This window comes from Podarcis pityusensis, assembly GCF_964106645.2.
Source record: "Podarcis pityusensis genome assembly, chromosome: 6".
Lineage (NCBI taxonomy): Eukaryota > Metazoa > Chordata > Lepidosauria > Squamata > Lacertidae > Podarcis > Podarcis pityusensis.
In genome coordinates this window covers 38,484,879-38,504,899 of record NC_138030.1, presented here as the reverse complement: position 1 = coordinate 38,504,899, position 20,021 = coordinate 38,484,879, and the positions used below count along the sequence as shown (strand labels likewise).

At 41.9% G+C, this 20,021-nt stretch overlaps 1 protein-coding gene across 2 annotated transcripts in view; it reads right to left on the bottom strand.

Moving 5' to 3' along the window:
* PLXNA2 (plexin A2) overlaps positions 1-20,021 on the bottom strand; it is a 403,964-nt gene that overhangs the window by 57,170 nt on the left and 326,773 nt on the right. For both annotated transcript variants that reach the window (XM_081009779.1, XM_081009778.1), the window contains exons 18-22: positions 13,523-13,762; positions 12,735-12,878; positions 9,731-9,965; positions 3,191-3,333; positions 316-584 (exon numbers count right to left, since the gene is read on the bottom strand). In XM_081009779.1, coding sequence (XP_080865905.1) covers positions 316-584; positions 3,191-3,333; positions 9,731-9,965; positions 12,735-12,878; positions 13,523-13,762 — 1,031 coding nt within the window. The remainder of the gene's footprint in view (positions 1-315; positions 585-3,190; positions 3,334-9,730; positions 9,966-12,734; positions 12,879-13,522; positions 13,763-20,021) is intronic.

The following is a 20,021-nucleotide window of genomic DNA, read 5'->3' as shown; positions in this document are numbered from 1 at the left end:
GGAAACCAATGTCCCTACTGTGGAAGGACGTGTGGATCCAGAATTGGCCTCCATAGTCACTTACAGACTCATTGTTAAAACCGTGTTTATGGAAGACAAATCTTACTCGGCTATGAGTGATCGCCAAAGAAGAATCTGTTCAAAGGTTAAGTCTGGTGGGTGAACTTTGTGATTTCAGGAACATTAGGGAGCATTCACTTTTCCAGCCCCCATGCCCTTCACATTAGCACACCTGGGCTATTGCATTCTTGAACCACAGCCTTTTCCAAAAAAGGTAACAACATCTATCAAACCACCTTCTCTCTTCACTTTTACCTGCGCAGGAGAAGCTTGGGATGATTCTTGTTCTCCAGGTTCTTCTCAATCAGATCAGAGAGCAACTGCTTCAGGACGTCAGTGGCATATTCTAGCTTTCCCTGAAGTCCTGTCATGATGAGGGAAGCCACATTGCCACGGTCACGCATGGAGAAACTTCGCTGCATCTCCAGGGTACGGATAAATGTCAGCAGAAAGACCTTGTTATTGATCAGGTGGGCAAATAGCTTCAAGGCCTTTTCAACATTCTGCTGTCCATTCCCTTGCACCTGTAAAATGGGAAGTGTGTCTTCAGGGATCAGTTTAAAGAGCAATGCCTCCTATTTCCAGCCTGGCTTCAACTTTCCAAAAGCTCAGAGTGTAGCCCTACAAAGTACATCAATCAATCAATCAATATAAGTTTAATGTTCTAGCCAAAGACCATGACAAACCTGCAGCAACAGTACCAATGCAGACCATACATGAATAATATGAGCCACCATCCATGAAAGGTTACCAGAGACACCAACAAACTCAAATCCAGCTTGATTTTAAATTAAACTTCTGAATCAGCACAACAATTTACAGTGATTTTATCTAATTCCTTTTTCATGCTTTTTTTGGGGTGGGGTGTAGCCAATGCATACAGGGCCACTCTGTGTGTTACAAATATATTATTGTCATTATTGGGGTGTACCTGCTTGCTTGTGTGAGCAAAGGTTTCAGAAAGTGATCTCTTGTCTCTCTATATATGGGGCGAGCTAGCAGATAAAGTGTGATGTCTCCCACCTAAGGTTGACCATAAAGCTGGTTCGCGTATGGGACCTTATTGCTAAGAAGTACATTATATTGTCTGTGCACTGAGGTTAAAAGCCCACTAAGTGGCACGTAAATTGTGCATCGGTTGCACAAAAGTGACACTCCCACTGGCAAATTAATTACTAATTTAGGCAACTGCTTTATTGTGAAATGGCAGTAAAACAACAAAAAACATTCAGGCTTTCCCACTAGTCCTCTTTGTAAGTAATTCATTATGAGTCAAAATGATAAAGCACGGAGCATAATTCTTCTCCAAAGTTTTCAGTGACTTATGTGTTCAAGTTGCTCACGTTATGTAACTAAGCAGCTGTGTAATTGGCAGCACATTCATCACTACTATAGCTTTTTTGGGAAATGGTAAATAAAAGAAGTAGCTAGCATCAATATTTGCTTGCTATTTTGTGATATAAATAGAGAAAGCAAGGCACAACTGATTATTTAAACACCCATTTCCACAGGTGCAATACCAGTGGCTCGGCTAATTGCCCCAAAGTCTGTGAGACAGGAAAGTTGTGGGGTAAAACTCGTCTTTATCTGGCTACAAGTTATTTCAATTTATAATATAAATGAAACATCTTGAAAAAAATCAAATCATATAGGTTGAAAGAGGTCCTGCCATTCACATCATATAACCCTCCCATATGTAGACCAATGTTTTAGAGCAATAAATAATTAAAAAGTGCATGAATGGGTTAAGCTTTAGTTAGGCTTAATTTGCAATCAATCAAATTTAGCTTTGTTCATGACCTTTTCATACTAGTCTATAACTGCTCTCTTACTAGGGACAAAGAGATTTGCATACAAGCTGTTTAGGCTTAGTAGTAAAATAAGAAGTGTTGTACAAGCCTGTCAGAACCCATGAGACTTGTACTACAGCACATTTTTGCCATTGGGCTTGGTCAATTTTCTTTTTATTGTAAAAACACACTTGAAAAATAAAACCTAGTGTATATTTCTTTCACTTAACTTAGGTCTGATCCTCCAAGCCCAGTTCTTCAAAATATTACCACTTGAGCTACGAACAGTAGCTACCAGGCTTGTTTTAATTAGAGCCCCAGAGAAGGACTTCGTATATTGATCAATAAGTTAGCAGCTATCGGCAGGGTACTGCAGAAGTATAGTAGGACAGCAAAGCTATTAATCTACCCTATATGCAGACATGAATTTTCTCTGCCATCATGTGTAAGCTTTTTGCAAACTGGTGGTAGGAAGAGGCAGGCTGCAGAGCTCCTTACATTCTACAGCAGAATCTTGACTGACAAGGCAAAGGGGACATGAAAATGTTTGTACAGGATCTGGCAGCAGGAAAAATGAAATGCAAACAGCTTCACAGGACTATTGAGGCATGGGCATTTCCATGTTATTACTCTCACAAAGGCAGCATATGCGACTAATGCACAGAAATGCAACTGATGGCAATGCTCCTTCTTTTATTTTTCCATGGTCAAATGCCAGCAGCAGCATTTTCATACTGAATAATGGGTTCCATCTGCTCCTGCACTTGCTTTATCTATATAAAAAGTAACTCAAAATTGGGATGGCTGGCAACACAATTTTTCAGCGGACAAAGCCGAAGGGATGTGCCCAAGGTCCAAGAGTTCTGCCAAGCGAAGGAAGAGATGTAGAAAATTTGAGAAGTTGTTGGGTTTTGTTCTTTGCAAAACAGGAGAGTTGTTTTCCTTGGGGCACAAGCAGAGTGTAATTTTCCCCAGACACCCCAACTCTCTGGTTTTCTTTCAACAAACAGAGAATTCAAGAAACCTTTAAACAGCTGCTGGTCATGGGGCTTTAGCAACTGGGGGTTCGGGGAATAGTAGGACTTGCAGCCACACAGAAGAAATCAAGAGGAAGCAAACTGCGTGTAAACTACACAAAACACAAGCCTTTTGTTACAGCGAACTTGAGTGTTCAATGTGCTTAGCCCAGCACTTCTAATAAGATTCAGCGTGGGAGGCAGAAAGGTGCTTTCACAGCTGTGTAGGTTTCAATCTAGCTTCCTAGTGGGAACCTGGGAAGCAACAACGCTTGCTACCTGATGAAACAGAGAGACAGGGAGAATGTGCTGCTATTCCATTACCTCTAGTTCACGCAGGACAGGGTGGTCCTCTATGCCAGGGAAGAGGACCCTCATGGCATATGTGCGATAGTCAAGGTACGGGATCCCTGAGCGGTCCAGGTCGCTGGTTAACTCGTTGATGTCTGTCTGCAGCTCTGCAAAAGCTATTAGAGAAAGGGAGGGAGGGAGACAAGACAATCAGAAGTGAGCACTGGAAATGCAGGCTGCAGTACAAGCAATCAAGGACTGCAAATGAGCCAGCTCAGGGAAGCTCGTTTACTCTAGACCTCTCTGTGTCACTCAGACATGCCCTCAAGCTGGGAGCCACTTCCCCAGCATGAGAGAGAGAAAGAGAAGCACAATGCAAAGAACAGATGCTGAGAACAAAACAGACTTGCTATTTTATATGCTGTTCACACCTTGTATGTAAGCACTGAAAATGCCTTGAAAGGCACTAGATAAAAATAAAGATCCTATTTTTAAATCACTGTACTGTGCAGCTTCTCTTTCACAGTCACTCACTCACTCTATCCACACCTCACCCAAAATGTTTTTGTTTTTTTGCTGTGGCTAGCACATGGATTCCTTCCCCATGCTCTGCAGCTTAAATGGCATTAGCCAGTGCCCAGGAAGAAAACAATGCTTTCAAGTGGGGGTAGAGAACTGCAGGTGTAAAGGACTCCAACAGGCTTCATGCAATGGGCTTTTGATGTGCAGAGGGAAAGAGCACGAAAACTCTAAATGCTGGCGGAAGTGCAACATGTTTCATGGCAGTGTGCATGTACAATATATCCAGTCCTTCCTCCCCTTTTCAAGGAGGAAGGACTGCAGAAACATTCTGCGCATATGGCAGCATCACCTGTCATGCCTCCAACACATTATGTGTTGGCATAGCAGCACTGTGCAAATGCGGATGCTCTCCTAAGACACACACACACAAGAGGCTTGTTCTGGTGAATGTAAACTGGCCCTAAGATGCAAACATAATTGCATACTTATTTGTAAAAAATACCAGTGCTGATTAGGGGGTGTTTCTTTGTCCTCATTAAAATCTGCTATGGTAAAAGACAGCAGACTTCCCTGCTGAACAAGTTAATGTTATTTACATTTCTTCACAAATGAGAACTTTGCTGGTGCGTTGGGTGTCATGTGTCCTCCTTTATAAGGGATAGTTCTGTATTTGAAGGTGTAAAAGATTAAGATATATAAGGAGAATGAGCAGGGACCTTGAAGTTCCTCACCAGGGAGTCCCTGGGTCACAGTTTTTACTATGGGGAGATATATCTTATTTCTATATAAATTATAGTAATTTCGCCCCTAAATCTGCATCTAAATATATAAATTAGCACTCTTGTTCTTTTTTTTAGCAATGCAAAATTGATCACCCTACTAGTGTTTCCCTGTCATGTGACAAAGGGATAGCATAACTTTCAGAGCTGCAGGGTTCTTTTGCTGGGGGCGGGGGAGAGAATCCTACCTTGTGAAAATTGCATATTAACCTTTGGTGAATAATTTCTTGAGCATTCAGTTCCAATTTGCAGTGAGACAAGAATATACAATAGGAAAACCCTACAATATACCCTGTAGGTGGAATTTTGTTAGGAGGGGGTTTAAGGGAACAAGCAATTGTTGCAGAATAACCACGCCAGGTAGTCTAACATATTAATATTTTTAGCTGTATTAAAGAATTAGTGAAATAAAATATATTTGGGGAAAAAATAGATAAGGGCCTGATGCGTGTCATTGTTTCTGCTTACTTGCCACAACACTGGAAGGCAAGAGTAACACTGTTTCTCAGTGATCAGTTGGATAAAATACTGCCTGCATTCTGTTCATTATATCACCAAAAGTAAAGACTAACTCCACCACCGCTGCCCTGCCCCATAAAAGTTCCACATTCAGGATGGGACCTAACTAAAACCCTGAGAGGTCTAGATACCCAGAACTTGCCCACCCACAGTTGGCTATTGTCTTCCACTACACTTTGGTCAGTGCAGAATGGCTCAAAACAGCTTGCTCTTGCTTGATGAGATAAGCTTACATTCAAATTAGTTTCTATAACCCTGCTTGGGAGACCACACTGGGGTTGTCTTGCTTGTGGAAACCTGAATGAGAAGCTAGATGACATGGCAAAATATGAAGATGTGGGGTGATTGCAATAATGAGTTTTTAAATCTCCAAGATCTCAGAAATGTTTTAGAAGACCTTGAGGTCCTGTGCAATCCTAAACCATTTCCCTCAGAACCATTCCCCATTGAGTTCAATGGGACTTATTCCCAGGTAAGTGGGTATAGGATTTCAACCCTATCGACTTATCTGAGAAAATTTACTGGTGCTTCATTTTAGAGGACTGACATTTATATGGTAACTGTAAAAATCATTCTATTGCTCACCCATGACCACTGCTGAGAAGAGTTAGTTTTTGATCTGCAACAGCACTGTCTGAAAATAAATGTCTTGATTCTTAATTATACTTCAGTCTAACAAGAGTGTTCTGCTTCTTTGTCCTTTTAGCTTTGAAATGTGTTTCATTTGAAAAAGAAAACATCCCAAACCAACAAATTGCACATCTCAAACCTTTGAGTGCTACATTCCCAGAGTTATATGTACCCTGCTGAGTAACCACAATAAGTCTTCATGCATACATGAATCTGCTGTTCACCTGAAAGTCATAATGAACACTTGTAATGGCTCAAACTTTTTTTAAAAAAAAGTCTCTACAGTGAATGTTTGAAAAAAGTTTGGTCCCCCCCCCCAAAGCACCTTCCACCAATGTCTCACCTGCTTTGCCCAAGACAGGGTGGCAGAAGAACAGGGAAGTGATGGCACTCACTAGCTTGCCTTTGAACTGTTCACAACCATGGCTCAGAAATGAACTCCTGGGCTCTCAAATGCTCACTTCAAAGGATAAATGGGCTTTTAGTACCCCCAAAAGCGTTCAAATCCTTTTCTGGCTCAGACCAATAACCAGATCATAGAAGGCCCCCTGCCCTGTCTGCAAAGCAACCTCCCCAACTTTCCAAATGTAATCTCAGAGTCCCTTAAAAGGACTACAAATCCCAAGATGGCACCACTATGGAAGCCCTGTAATAGAATCAAAGAATCATAAAATTTTAGAGTTGGAAGGGATCCTGGGATCATCTAGCCCAGTCTCATGCAATGCAGGAATATGCAGCTGTCCCATACAGGGATTGAACCTGCAACTTTGGCGTTATCAGCACCACACTCTAACTGAGCTATCCTGGCTGCACTGGTTTGAGAAGAGGACCCATCTCTCTTGCCATTCAGAACATTACAACATGGAATGTGTCCATCTCTATTTCCCAATGAAAAATATTTAAACAGTATTTAAAAAGCAGTCAAGAGTAAGAAAGTTGTCTTCTTCTTCATCATCATCTTCTTTAAAAAAATCCCTTTCAATGTTTGCTTTGGGGTGAAGCAGGAATACTAGATAGGAAATTATTTTTGTGTGTGTGTGTGCAAAATACAGGCAAGAAACTCCACATCTACTTCCAGACTTTGGCCTTTCCCCCTCCACTGGGTGGCCTGCGCTATTATTCAGTGTTCTGAAGTGTAAAAATGTGTGAATTCACTCGCTAACTCTGTCAGTCACTGAGGGCTGTAAATTATTTTTCTGCCTGGTTCTAACTCACTCCATGTAACACTTGGATCATTGCAAGGTTTCTGGCTTTCCTAACATCCACATAAAATGCCTTCAGGAAAGGGTCAGCAGACAGCAAGGCCTAATGACCTGGCACCAACAAACTCTGTACATGTTGCTTAAATAGGATCAAGGGCTAATCCTGTTCTCCACACATTAGTCAGGCAATGGATGTCTCTGCATCCAATACACTCGTTACTGTCTTCCCTCGCATACAGACTTCACGGGAGAGCTCTGAGCCTCTCCGTCTGCAAAAGAGGGCATTTTATGAGTGGGTGTGTTTAAGAGAGATTGACCAAATGTTTATTTGACAGCTGTACGTGAGCTTAGGCCCTGTTAAATTCACACCAGATCAAAGGCAACAGGGTAAGCAGGAGGCAGTTACCACGGAAACAAGACTTGGTACTGTTCAGTACTGGAGATGTATTCAGTCAACAGGGAAAAGTTATGTTAGGCAAAACAGATGTGCTAAGAAATATGTATGTATATATGAAAATGACAATGTTTTGTGTGAAATGGCTCATCCTAGTGTCTGCAGGGTTCTTCCATCCTGATTTGATGAATGTTTATTTGGAAATAAGCCCCGCAGTGTTCAGTGGACTTTGATCCAAGGTAAGTGTGCGGAGAATGCAGACCTAATGCGTGATTATGGCAGTCTATTATCTTCTATAACAATGTTGTTACAGCCATGATTATGATCCTCAGACACTTACTTTGCAGTAAAGTCTGTATATAGTGCAAGGGTAGGGAAAAGTTAATAATTCTTTTGTCTGAGTCTGTCTAATCCTAACACATAGTGGATTGATAAGATTATGAGTACATTGCTTTGTGTTTCCTTGTGGTATTGTCTCTCTTTCTGTGTCCATCAGTTGAGCAGTCCTTGTTCCAGGAAAGCTCAATTTAAACAAAGTTATGTTGTGGGCTAGTGGAATTTTTAGCACTGTGGCATTATGGGGACAGGTCTTTTCTCTGCCCTGGCCATTTCAGACACTGGTGCTTTGCTGCATTTGTATCCCTTCAATTGAAGCTTGAATGTCATGTGTATTGGCAAAATGATACCCTTTCCCCAAAGATTTATACAGTTTACACAAGAGAAAGGTTAAATTAGCCTTGGGAGTCAGTAACACCAAGGCAGGAAGTATGCTATGGCAATAACTCTTACCAAGAGGACAAAAGATAATATAAAATTAATGTCCATGGCTTTTTGTCAATGACGTATGTAGCTGATAATGGGAAATAAGTTAAGGTCTGACACTTGCAGCGACTCTCCACTCAGAGTTGCTGCAAGTGTCAGACCTTAACTTATTTCCCATTATCAGCTACATATGTCATTGACAAAAAGCTACTAATATTGTGTCCAGTAAGCCATACTGTGCATGGTTTCATCCGATTCTGTGGGATCAGTTCCAGTGATTGAGACCTGAAGATATAGATAAGATGCTTCTGGTTGTCCATCCCACTGCTTGCCCTTTTGACCCTTGCCCATCCTGGCTTGTTCATACAAGTTTGTGGGGTGCTGACTGGCAGTTCAGCTGCAGGCACTTATGGAGGAAGCAAATTGTCTGGACCCATTCTAGTCTGGGTTCAGGCCTGGGTCTGGCACAGAATCATCCTGGTGGTTGTAACAGATGACCTCCTTCAAGGGACAGGTAGGGGAGTGCAACCCTACTGCTACTATTGGATCTCACTAGCTTTTGATACCATCAGCCCATGGTATCTTCATGGACCATCTCTGGGGGTAGGGAGCCAGAGGCACCATTTACAGTGGTTCTGCTCCTATCTGTATGGTTCTGCTCCTATCAATGCAGAAACTAGCATTGATGGACTACATATTGTGCACTGCTTTCCCCCAATGCTATTTAACATCTATATGAAGGCATTGGGAGGATATATGGGGCACTATGAAACTCAGCTCTACTTTTCTATTAAATATGAGTCAGGAGAAACCATGCATAAGCTGAACTAGCACCTGCAAGTACTGGTGGAATGGATAAGGAAAAGTAGACTGAAGATGGAACATGCTAAGAAGGAGCATTGTGGGTAAGTTGTTCCCAGGTCTGAGGACTGGGGAGTCTGGCTGTTCTAGATGGGACTGCACTCCCTCTGAAAGAACAGAAAGAACACAGTTTAGGGGTTCTCTTGGAACCATATTTGTCCATGGACTCCCAGGTGTCCTCTGTGGCAAAGAATGCCCATCCACAGCCACAGCTGGTGCATCAACTGAGCCATTTTTGGATTTCAGTTATTTGGCCCCATGACATGTGTTAATAAAGCAAGTTTTAAGACTCTGCACATACAAAGCCAGAAATCATTCTGAACCAGGTTACCTGGGAAATTGTTTTCCCCTTCATTGCTCAGTAAGGACAATTAAGATTAGCAAATGGAACCCAGTTACAGTAGTTTTGCCATAGGCTGGTGATTATCGGCTTGTGGTAACATGTCTCAGTTCTTGGTTCCTATGTTCTACCTGGTTTTCTGTCCAGCCAAGACAGGCTCAAGCTGCTGCTGGCCAGGCAAGTTGATACCATCAGTTTGAGACCATGAAACAGATGCCTTAGTCATTTGTTAATGGACTTCACATATTAGCAATAACCTGAGGAGAAGGAATCTGGATCAAGAATATACAGCTTTCCACCGTCTTCTGGAACTGATCTCCATGATGCACTTTCCTTCATTCACATATTATGCCACTGTCAGTGCAACAAGGGAAACTCATTTTCACTGATAAGGAACTTCTCTGGATCCCTCTGATGCCTCTGTCAAATTGTGCTAGGCAGTGCTGCGAATATACTTTTTGTGAAAGACACATGCACAACCCCTTGCTTAAGTAGACCTTTTCTCATGTGTCATTAGACATTACCAGATTAGTGGAGGAGAATACCTGGGGTAGTACTACTGACCTTCTTTGCATTCGAGGGCCACCCGAGACTCTAGGTTGTCCATCTGCATCTGTAGCCTCTTGAGGGTAAGGTCGTTTTCACGAGATTTGCGCTTGTAGGCAATGAGGACAATAATGACAATGATGAGAAGAAGGCTGCCTCCTGCTGCAATGCTGACAATAGCTGGCAAGGTCAGGAGGCTGTCCGAGATCACATTCACTGAGCCAGGGGAGAAGACGATGCCACCTACATGCACCTAGTCAAGCAAAAGACATTGGACATAGTCATCAAACTTTATTGCAGTGCTCTCAAGTAGAGTGGTCTAGGGTGAAGATACCTACTTAGGAAGGAGGCCATGCCAACTGTTGTGCAAAGCATCAAACAGCTTCAACAACCTGCTTCTGAGGAAGACCTCAGGGCTGACCTTGCCTGTCCCACCACCTCCACTCCTGGCAGAGAAGCAGTGCCTGCATTGGTGCCAATTTCAGGAGAGAGCTCACCAAAATCACATAGGAACTTGTGGACCATGCAACATCTTACTTGAAATCAGTGGTGATGCCAGCACAACTTCTCTGCTGGTGGTTCAGGCAGCAGCAGCAGTGGCAGGATGGCACCTCCCATTTCACCTTGAGCATCAAAACAGGGTGGGCCACCCCCAGAAAGACCCTGAGAATTTCTATTACAGGCTCTAAATGTGTCTCTCTGCTTATCTGCATAGGAGCTGATCTACGGAAAGAAACTTCTATTTTTGCTCCAGTAGTCAGCTTCGCAGGATTTTTCTTTAGAAATGTGTGTCATCAAGGACTAGTACCTGACAGTGGTCCCCTTCCCCTGTCAGACCTGCTCTGGGAATAATTCCCAAAGAGCCAACTATGCCTTCAGAGGGCACACAGTCTAAAGTTTGGTCTGCCAAATCACAGACACTGCTTGCATGGTCTTGTCTATCTACACAGAGAAAGGGCACAGCCTACTTGAAACACAGAAAAGGCTTCAAGTTGCGATAAATGCGTCATCCCGGCACTATCTCTGGCTTTGTTCTGATTATCTGATGGCTCCATTTGACTTTCATTTCACAAGCTTTCAGCTTCCTTTTGTAAACCATGGACATTAGAGACAGAATGACAATTTCATTGACCAAGAAGTTTAAAGAGGAAGTAGGAAAGAAGAGAGGAAAAACAAAAGAGATGGAATGGCAGGGGCCTGGGGTAAACCATGGGATTGTGGCAGAATAAACAGATAGACAGTTAAGGATGGACTAAGTTTTGCAGAACATGCCATGGCTTCTGATAAGTGCAGATACTAATGGGAAAGGGCTATGTTACAGTGCTATTTCAACAGGGAGCTGTTATGACTTGGCACCAGAGAGTATAAGACACAAAGCAGATAAGGTTTTACTAGATCCCAGCAAAATAAACTTGGAAGATCGTTAGGCAGGTTTGATTAAAGGACCAACTTCTTTTGGGGAATTGAAATGTAAGCATACCAGCTTCACTGGTTTGTCCTCCAAATACAATAAATAAGAGTCCCAAGAGAAGCTTGCCTTATTCAATAAACACACCTTTCCCCTGCATTTCAGTTCAATCCTTTTCAGTGGGTAAACCTGAGAAAATGATCTGGAACCAAAGCATCATGCAAGCACTGCCAAAACTCTTCAGAGGTTGCCTGTCTGATCATTAACTGTATTATATTATACACCAGTGGCAGTATTTTGAATGGGGCATTATCATACAACTGTAATTTCCCTTGTGCTCCCTGGCTCATTCATTTTAGGTGAAAAGATTAGCTTAAAAATGAGGTAACACACTAGCACTTTGCTACCATATCTATTAAAGTTGAGCTAGCAGGAAGAAAAACATCTACTTCTAATCCTATCACCTTGTTTCAAGAAACCAGTTATGGTGTGTAAAAATTCTCATAGAATTATGCATCTCTTCTTCATCTGAGTGGAGCAAAATTACAAACAACAATTAGTCTGTGTCCACACTATTTTCCTTGTACCATTTTTAAAATGGTTATTTGTCTGCCATCATTGTGCCTTATTTGTTATGGGATGTATCTGGTGCAGACGTGCCCTTAGAGCATAAAGCTGAACAAATGGTTTTCATCAATAAACCTGACAGACAAGCTAATCCTGTCTTCAGCTATAGCTTATGCTAGCATGAGCTGAGATGAGGGGTTTGCTTCCCACTGTGTTGGGAGCCCAACACACCAACTTACATGTTTTGCTATCTGCAAAACCTCTTGCTGCAATAAAGCTAGCTAGGCTCAAAAGTGTGATGGCACTTTTTATTTTTCAACAGCTATGGGGTTTCAGACATCAGGTAGAAGCTCAGAGCTAAATCTGATTTATCCATTGCTGCTATATATTACCATGCAAAATTCACACTGATCCAGTGTGTGCTTGTGTAATGTGTGTATGGCTAAAAAAAAAAAAAAAGGGTTCTACAAATACATAACCTCCTGTCTACATAGGAAGAACCCTATTGGATCAATCAACAGATCCATCTAGTCCAGCATCCTATTCCCACAATGGCCAACCAGAGGCCTATAATGGCAGGACCAGAGTACAACAGTACTCTTCCCACTGGTCATTCCCAGTATGCAGAGTCACACTGTCCCCGGCAGTGCAATAGAACACAGCCATCATGGTGAATAGTCATTGATATCCCTTCCCTCCACAGTCTATTCCCTGCAGCAATAACTTCTACAAGGTGTTATATATTTACATGTATAAGTTAAAATATTTTATTGCAGCGTGTTATCAAATTCATTCATTTATTTAGAAAAATATCCATGTCACCCTTCAATAAAATTCATAGGAGTATTCAAAGACATGCATCTGGATTTCCTGTATCTCTGAAAAATCTGGGACATTCACATCAAAGGATTGCGCCTTATCTCAGCTCCATGTCAACAGCCAGAACAGTAGATGGAGCAGAAAGGGATACTACTTCCAAATCATCACTAAGAGGGGAAAATCAAAATCAGAAGATGGGTAGACAAAAGTATTCTTCTTGGACCTCACCATAACTTTGTGTTGCCCGGTGAGATTTGGCGGTTCACACAGCAGCTGGGTCTCGGAGACGGTGACAGCACAAGGAGTCTCTCCAATCAGAACGGTGTAATTCAGCTTTGCTCCACCAGTGGCAGGGGGACACAGATTTTTACCCTGTGGGAAATAAGTGAGAGAAGGTTCTATGAAGATCCTAGAAAAGCCTTGGCTTCTTCTTGATCAGCTTTTCAGCACAAAATAAACAATTACGACATATTGCGTGCTGTGTACTTTTAAGGATATGCTGTAACAAATTCCGTGTATAATTATTTTCCAATAGCTATTAGTGATAATGGTATATGTTTCGATAATCAACTGCACAGTTTAATGAGAGCTAACTCCTAGTATGGAAAGGTACATGATGAAAGTGTGTGTCTGCTGCATTTAAGCTTGAACCTTCCTCCACCTCCCAAAATTCAGGGTGGCATCCAACAGCATTCTTGTGCAAACTAAATAGTTCTTCTGCTTGCCGAAGTCTTTGATCTAGTGGAGGCCAACATCAAAGTGTTGTTGGGTGATGCAGGGGGAATCATCAAATATTGTCTGCTTTCCTCTTCCGTTAGTGGAGACCTCTGTTGGACATTATAATCTTAGATGCACAATTAAAAAATCCAATGTGTGCACCTAAAAATGTAAAGTGTTAAGTGGTCCTAATGCAATAAATACATAGGGAGATGTCTCAAATGAGGGCAAGATTTGAAATGTGGTGTTCCAATGAGTTTGGGTTTGTGCTCTTATCAGGGCTGTGTTCATCATCTTACCTTCAAGATTATGGGTGAGCCTGGCTTCTGATCCAGCACCCCAGTGGCACTCAGAAGTTCAAAGGTAGGGTTTGGGTAGTAGATAAACTTGGTGTCATTGTAAATCAGCAAGGACTGAACATTGTTAAAGATGAATCCAAACTCATCAGGTCTCTCAACAGCATCCAAACCGGGTCGGTACTCCAGAGTGAGGGAGGGAGCCAGGCAAGTTAGGGTGGTTGAATTCACAACTTTGCATACCTGGAAGCAGATAACCAAGGACTTTATGCTTTGAATAAAATCTTTTTGTCTTTGGAAAGTGCCCAAATATTTCATGTATCTCTATTGATGTCACTGGAGTTGGACACAAACAAAACATCAGAACTTGTTCCAATCCATGTGCTACTTGCACCAACTTATGCAACTTGAGTCTACAGACAAGACTCAATTTGGTGTGTGTGTCTGACTCTGTACATGAAAGAGGAGCATTTTCTCTTCTGCATTTGTTCGCCAGGAGATTTAAAAAAATGTCCTTGCAAGTCACAGATAACTAATAGAGATATATGACACTGGGAGATTTGGCATAGCTGTAGTGTGCTAGAAATAATGGGATATGCTACCTAAGTACAGAAATAAATACAGGGACACATGAAGATGTTTTCTCACTGTATTTGCAGACTACAAGAAACAGCTCACAAGCTCTCTTCCATGTTTTAACGTCACACTAATCTGACTATAGATTTCACTTTTACAAGCATGTGTAACCACAGGCATTGAGTAGAAAAGTGGTTTCCACAACACATATCTGGTTCACATCTCTCTCTTCCCTATTTTACTATGCAGAAAGATTTAACGATATAGCACTATATCAATTTAGTTCTCATTGCACAAAGTTATAATCCCCTGCCCCAACAGTTTCAAAATTAAAATTTGTGTAATAAAGTCAACTGACTGCAGTGAAGGTTTGTAAAAGTGTGGGACTCTTTTCTATTTCACATGCTGATTAATCCTCAAGAAAGAGAAACAAACAAAAAGAAAACAAAAATAAACCAAAATTCTTTAAATTATTGGTATTTATGGGAAAACTCCAGATTCTAAAACTCATTGTCTCCCTCCCTAATTCTTACATAAAGAAAAATTCAGAAAAGCCTGGGGCAATACCAGGGAACTTTGATAAGTGTACTGAACATACAATAAAAGCTGCACCAAACTAACAATTTGTTCATCAAAAACTGGGCATCTATTCAGGTTCAGGTTCATTTTAACAAATGGTTACAGAAGAATACCAGAAAGAAATGTGAAGAACTCTTGAGTTGTTGAATCAAACCTGTTTGGAATATTATTTATTCATCACCTGCTCACATTATAATATCATAGCGGTGTATAGAAAACTAAAGATAAGTATAAAACTTTCAGGAAAAGTAATAGAGTTAAAATAACAAATAATACTAGAAGATGAGCAGTGGGAAATCATTAAGAATTTCATTCAGTATAGTCTTGGGTAAATAAAAAAGTACAGAGTATGCATGTAAAAGAAAAGAGTAGAATCAAAAAGAGGAAAGGTGGAAGCCCAAACCTGGCTGTCGCCAGGCATTCTTAAAGCAGGAGCCCTGCCACCTGGACCAGCTGGGCAGAAGGAGGCTAGGCAGCCTGGAGCTGGTGCAACAATCCAGCCCTTATCAGGCCCACTGCCATTGGGCCAGCTTGAGATCCAGTGGACCCTGGGACAGGTCAGCCCAGCCTCTGACTGCCTCATTTCTGGTCTTTTCACTAAATCTTGCTAGCTGGATCACATTTGTGTCAACGGAGTGTGGGTGGAGGCCACCAGAGGTGGACTGATGGGCACCTTTGCCCAATACCCCCTTCTAACCTGGTGAAAAGGAGGTTTGGGTTGTACCCTCAATTGTTGGAGCAGCCTTATCACAATAGTAATGAATTGCACATTAAAGGGGCCACAACACAGAAAGACCTGCTACTGGTGGATGTAAGGCAAATGATATTTCTCCTTAGGTTCTCTAACATGGAATGCAGCAAATGTATCACGAGCTCAGATCTGCATGTTATATTCTCCCTTTGTCCTCAGCCAATCACTAGGCCAGCAGACAGCACTTGAAACTGAAAACAGTAGCAGAACGTAAGTTCTGAACCAGACCTCTACCCCCTGCTCCATGTACACACACTACTTCCATGCTGTGCTATTGTCTGCCACATATGCCTTTCAGCTAAACTTGTAATTAATGTCTGGTTCTGGTGACAAATCTAAGCAATTTCCCCAGGCCAGCTGTATAGAACAATCAGTGGGTCACAAGGGATTTGAGGTAGAACGAAGGTTATGTCCCACTGGTAAAAAGTTGGCAGTCCAGTTCCCTTCTTCCCCTGGAAGAAGAGTTTATTAGGAAGCAGAGCATGGCTACTACTCCTGGAGTCTATAAGCAACTGAAAGGTGCTTATACCTTTCTAAGCATGATTCAAGGCAGGCTTACATTTTTGTTTTGTTTTTTAAATAAAAAAGCTAATGGTGCTTTAAAGCACATGTGCCTCAGACCTGTAGACTCATCTAATCCAAGTCTTCTTTCTTTCTCTCTCTCTCTGGCGAACACTCGTATCCGAGTAAGATTGTCTTACATAAACACGGTTTTAATCCAGACAGGGGAAAAGGGAGGTAGACTATGTTTAGGGCACCTTTTCTAGCCCCTCCCCCTTTTCGGGATGAGCAGAGTGGATCCTTAAAAGGGCTGCTCAGTCATGGATACAGCTGCCGAGCTGCTCAACTGCCTCATTCATGACTAGGGGCTTCCGGATTTCACAAGCCTGCCCCCGTTACTATTTGCTGATCGCCACGGGACTTTTGGCATTTGGGTTTGGGATGAGTTTTTGGAAGATGCCTGTGTATGAATTTGCTTTATGTGTGTAGATCAGTGCACGCACACTCTTCGAAGTAGGGCTCTGTTCCGATGGCATGAGTAGTCACGACGAACCAGTAGATTCCTATCTGTTGCAGCCTTCATCCACCTTCACAGCCATTGTAACATACTGTTTGTTATCATCCGCCTGTTCTGCCACTGAGGACTTCTTGGGTCATTCTTAGTCTAGCTCCTTCCCTTTGACCTTACCACCTTGGGTGACCCTGCTGGGAGTACGAGATTCCCGACGGCTTTGCTCTTAAGGGTCATAGGAATGTGCAAACCCACTCACCACGACAAGGTGATGATCCAGCGAGTGAGAATCCAACAGTAATGGCAGAGCCAGGTCTACAAATGAGAGCTTTGCCATAAGCAATCCATAACAGCCACATCTTTGTCTGGGATGCAAACTTTTTCTGTGCTGGCTTCCACTGAAGCCGTTATGTCAATCTGCCTGAAGAGTTCCAGAGCAGTGAGAAAGTGTGTGGCAGTAATACCTGGAACCCACCTGCATGTGTTGTATGCAGCTGGAATGCTGAAAAGACAAGAGCATTCCAAGTCACCCCTTAGCACCTAGTGTTATGAGTTGCAGGGCAGGGGTAGGTTGTATACCTGAGCCCCCTTCCAATTCCTGAATCCAGAACAGATTCAGTTCCTTGAATAGCCAGTCTAGCTTCTTGGTGCGGTAATGGCCCTCTAAGTATGGGTCATTAAGCTAACAAAGGAAGTGGCTCTGTGTCAGACAGCAAATGGATGGGCATCCCTCAACTCACTGGTAGTTAGAAAGACAAAGGCCAGAGTTGAGTGTGTGTGAAAGGTAGAAGCTACAAGCAAGGTTGCAGATTAGGCAGCTTGGAGACAAAACCATGTCTGATTTCTACTGGAATCCAAGGCTGTGGCCATAGGAGAAACAAAAACCCCTTGGGGTGTCAGTGCTTTAAGCCCCTCCATCATAGGCTTAGGTTTTATATGTGTGTAAACAAACCATATATCATAAAGACACCACAGTCTCTAATGTTCTTCATTCCACAGAAACTGAACCCTAGGTAAGCGTCTGGAAGTTTAGGTCATCATATATATATATATATATATATATATATATATATATATATAACAATCAATTAAATATTTGTATATCATTTTGCTGAAATTGTACAACAATGGGGAAAGGCAGGGGGAGAAGGAAAGGCAGTTGGACCAAGGAACATGCCCATTCCACTTTCCTGTTCAGCTTCAGAAGTATCCCTACTGAGCACTTCTTCTGACCCTTGATAACATCCCTAATGAGAACAAATGGGAAGGAAGAAGAAAGCTCTGCCAGCAAACATCAGACCATTTCAGAGTATTGCTCTATAGCTACCATTTAGAATCATACGAATCTCAGCAGCAACACTGCGCTCACTTAAGTGCACTTAAATTTCATTTATATTAATGGATTTGAGAGCAAATAACTGTAAGCACAACTGCAGTCATCAGTTTTATCATTTCAAGTCTTGACATTTGTGGGGAACTGCCTCAGCAGTGCGTTTTAAAAGGTAAGTAATCAAAAGCAACATTTTCACAGATTTATGTGGTTTTCCTTCCTGAAAAATGGCAGGCATCATAAAAGCACACAGCTCATCAGCACAGTAACCCACCAATACGTATCTACATGCCCTTCATCAATGTGACATCTTGCTTAGACTTCCTCATGACCTCAATAGTCAATATCCAATCCTGTATGAGGATCTTTTTATCGGCTGTGAACTCCGAGTACTGCCGGTAACATGCACACAGACAAAGTCATGTTGCCATGTAGTAAAATTCAGCTGTTTTATTGAAGAACAGCTCCTGAAAGTCACTTAAAGGCATCAGTAAATTTGCTTTCTTTATGGTGTTCTAAACTTCTTGCAAAACAACAATATTCAAAAACATAAAACATCCCGCAGCACCACAATTCATTGAGGTATAAGGTGTGTGCATTTGACATATCATTAATGAATTTCTAGTGCTGGCCAATCCTGGAACAGTTGTACACAGTCTTTGCAACTCTACAACTGGAATCAAATATTAGTCTTGAGATGGGAACATCTGAGGGACCCAAACAAGTATTTAATTGTGAAAACTGAATGGCTGTGCATCTAAATCAAAGTGTGTTCACTGTTCCAAGTTTCACACCAACTTGTACCAGTCCTCAATAAATAATCTGAACAGTCATAAATCACAAGGATTCAAAGGGAACAAAATCTTAAAGCCAGATTAAAAACAATTAACATGGTTGAGACCAGACTGAGGCCAGACTATCACAGTCCAGGTAGCATTGCAGGGAGCAATGGTTTGGGTTTATCAGTACTCAAGGCAACACTAATAGTCCTACTCTAGTACTCAGAGAAATAAAAAAACACAAAGAGAAAGATGAATCTAGATGAAAACATAATGACCCACTTCTCTCGTGATCTTTTGTTGCCATTTTGTATTTTTATGTTGTGATCTTCGGATGAAGGAGGTATACAAATTTTATAAATAAATAAATATGGTAAAAATGCATTAGTGATATGGCCAATAGACACTGGCACAGAACAGAAGCAGGGCAGGGAAAAGCTCATTATCAACTGAAGGAAAGGAAGAATATATATTTAAAAGTTCCCTGATATGGAAACATGTCACCTGAACATAAATACACAGGAACGTTCCTTATATTAACTAAGGCCATTGATCCAGCTGCTTCAGAATTGTCTATGCCAGGGTGGGGGGAGGCAATGGGTAGCCTGTGGCTCTTCAGATGTTGTTCAGATGTTGTTGGGACTCCAACTCCCATCAGCCCTAGCCAGAACGGCCAACAGTCAGGGCTGATGGGCACTGTAACCCAACATCCAAAGGGCACCATGTTGGCTACCGTAAGTTCACACTGTTATTGGCTCTTCTGGCTCGAGTTTTTCCCAGCCCCTCCTGGAGATGTCAGGGATTGAAAAGGAGCTGTGTGTATGCCAAGCATGTCTGCTACTGAGTGAGCTCTGCCCCTTTCTTCTGTGAATTCTGATTACCCTGGCAGCTGTTGCAATATCTGAATTACAGAGTCAAGGGAGATCACAATTTACATTCTATACCCAAAGATAAAATGGATTACAACCCTATTTATTGGCTTTAACTATTCATGGTGGTTTATAAAGTGAGGGACAAATGGTTTGAAAGGCCATATAGAGCTAATAAAAAGAGATAGATGGAAAGGAAAGGAAAGAATGTCATATTTACTTAAGGTTTCAAGTTCCTAAAGTTCCATAGTCAGTAAGGTACAGGAGGCAAATTGCTCCTCTCCTCCACTACAAACATGTATATCCGGGTATTCTGCACAAGCACAGAATCTCAATGTGGCAACAAAGACTAACCAAGAGTACCATCTGGGAAGCATGAAGGCCATTTGGGTTGGAATGCTGTACTCGCAACAGCATTGTGCATAAACCAATTTCTTGCACTCCTTCCTTCTCTGTGGGTCTTCTTCCTTCAATTGTGTTGTGTAAGTACCATGCACAGCTGCATATGTAATTTCTTAATTTTCTCATAAGATGCAGAGAAACATCTGGACCAGCAGCTGCAGAAACCTTTACTGCATTTTGTCTTGGCTCATAGGTGCACATTTT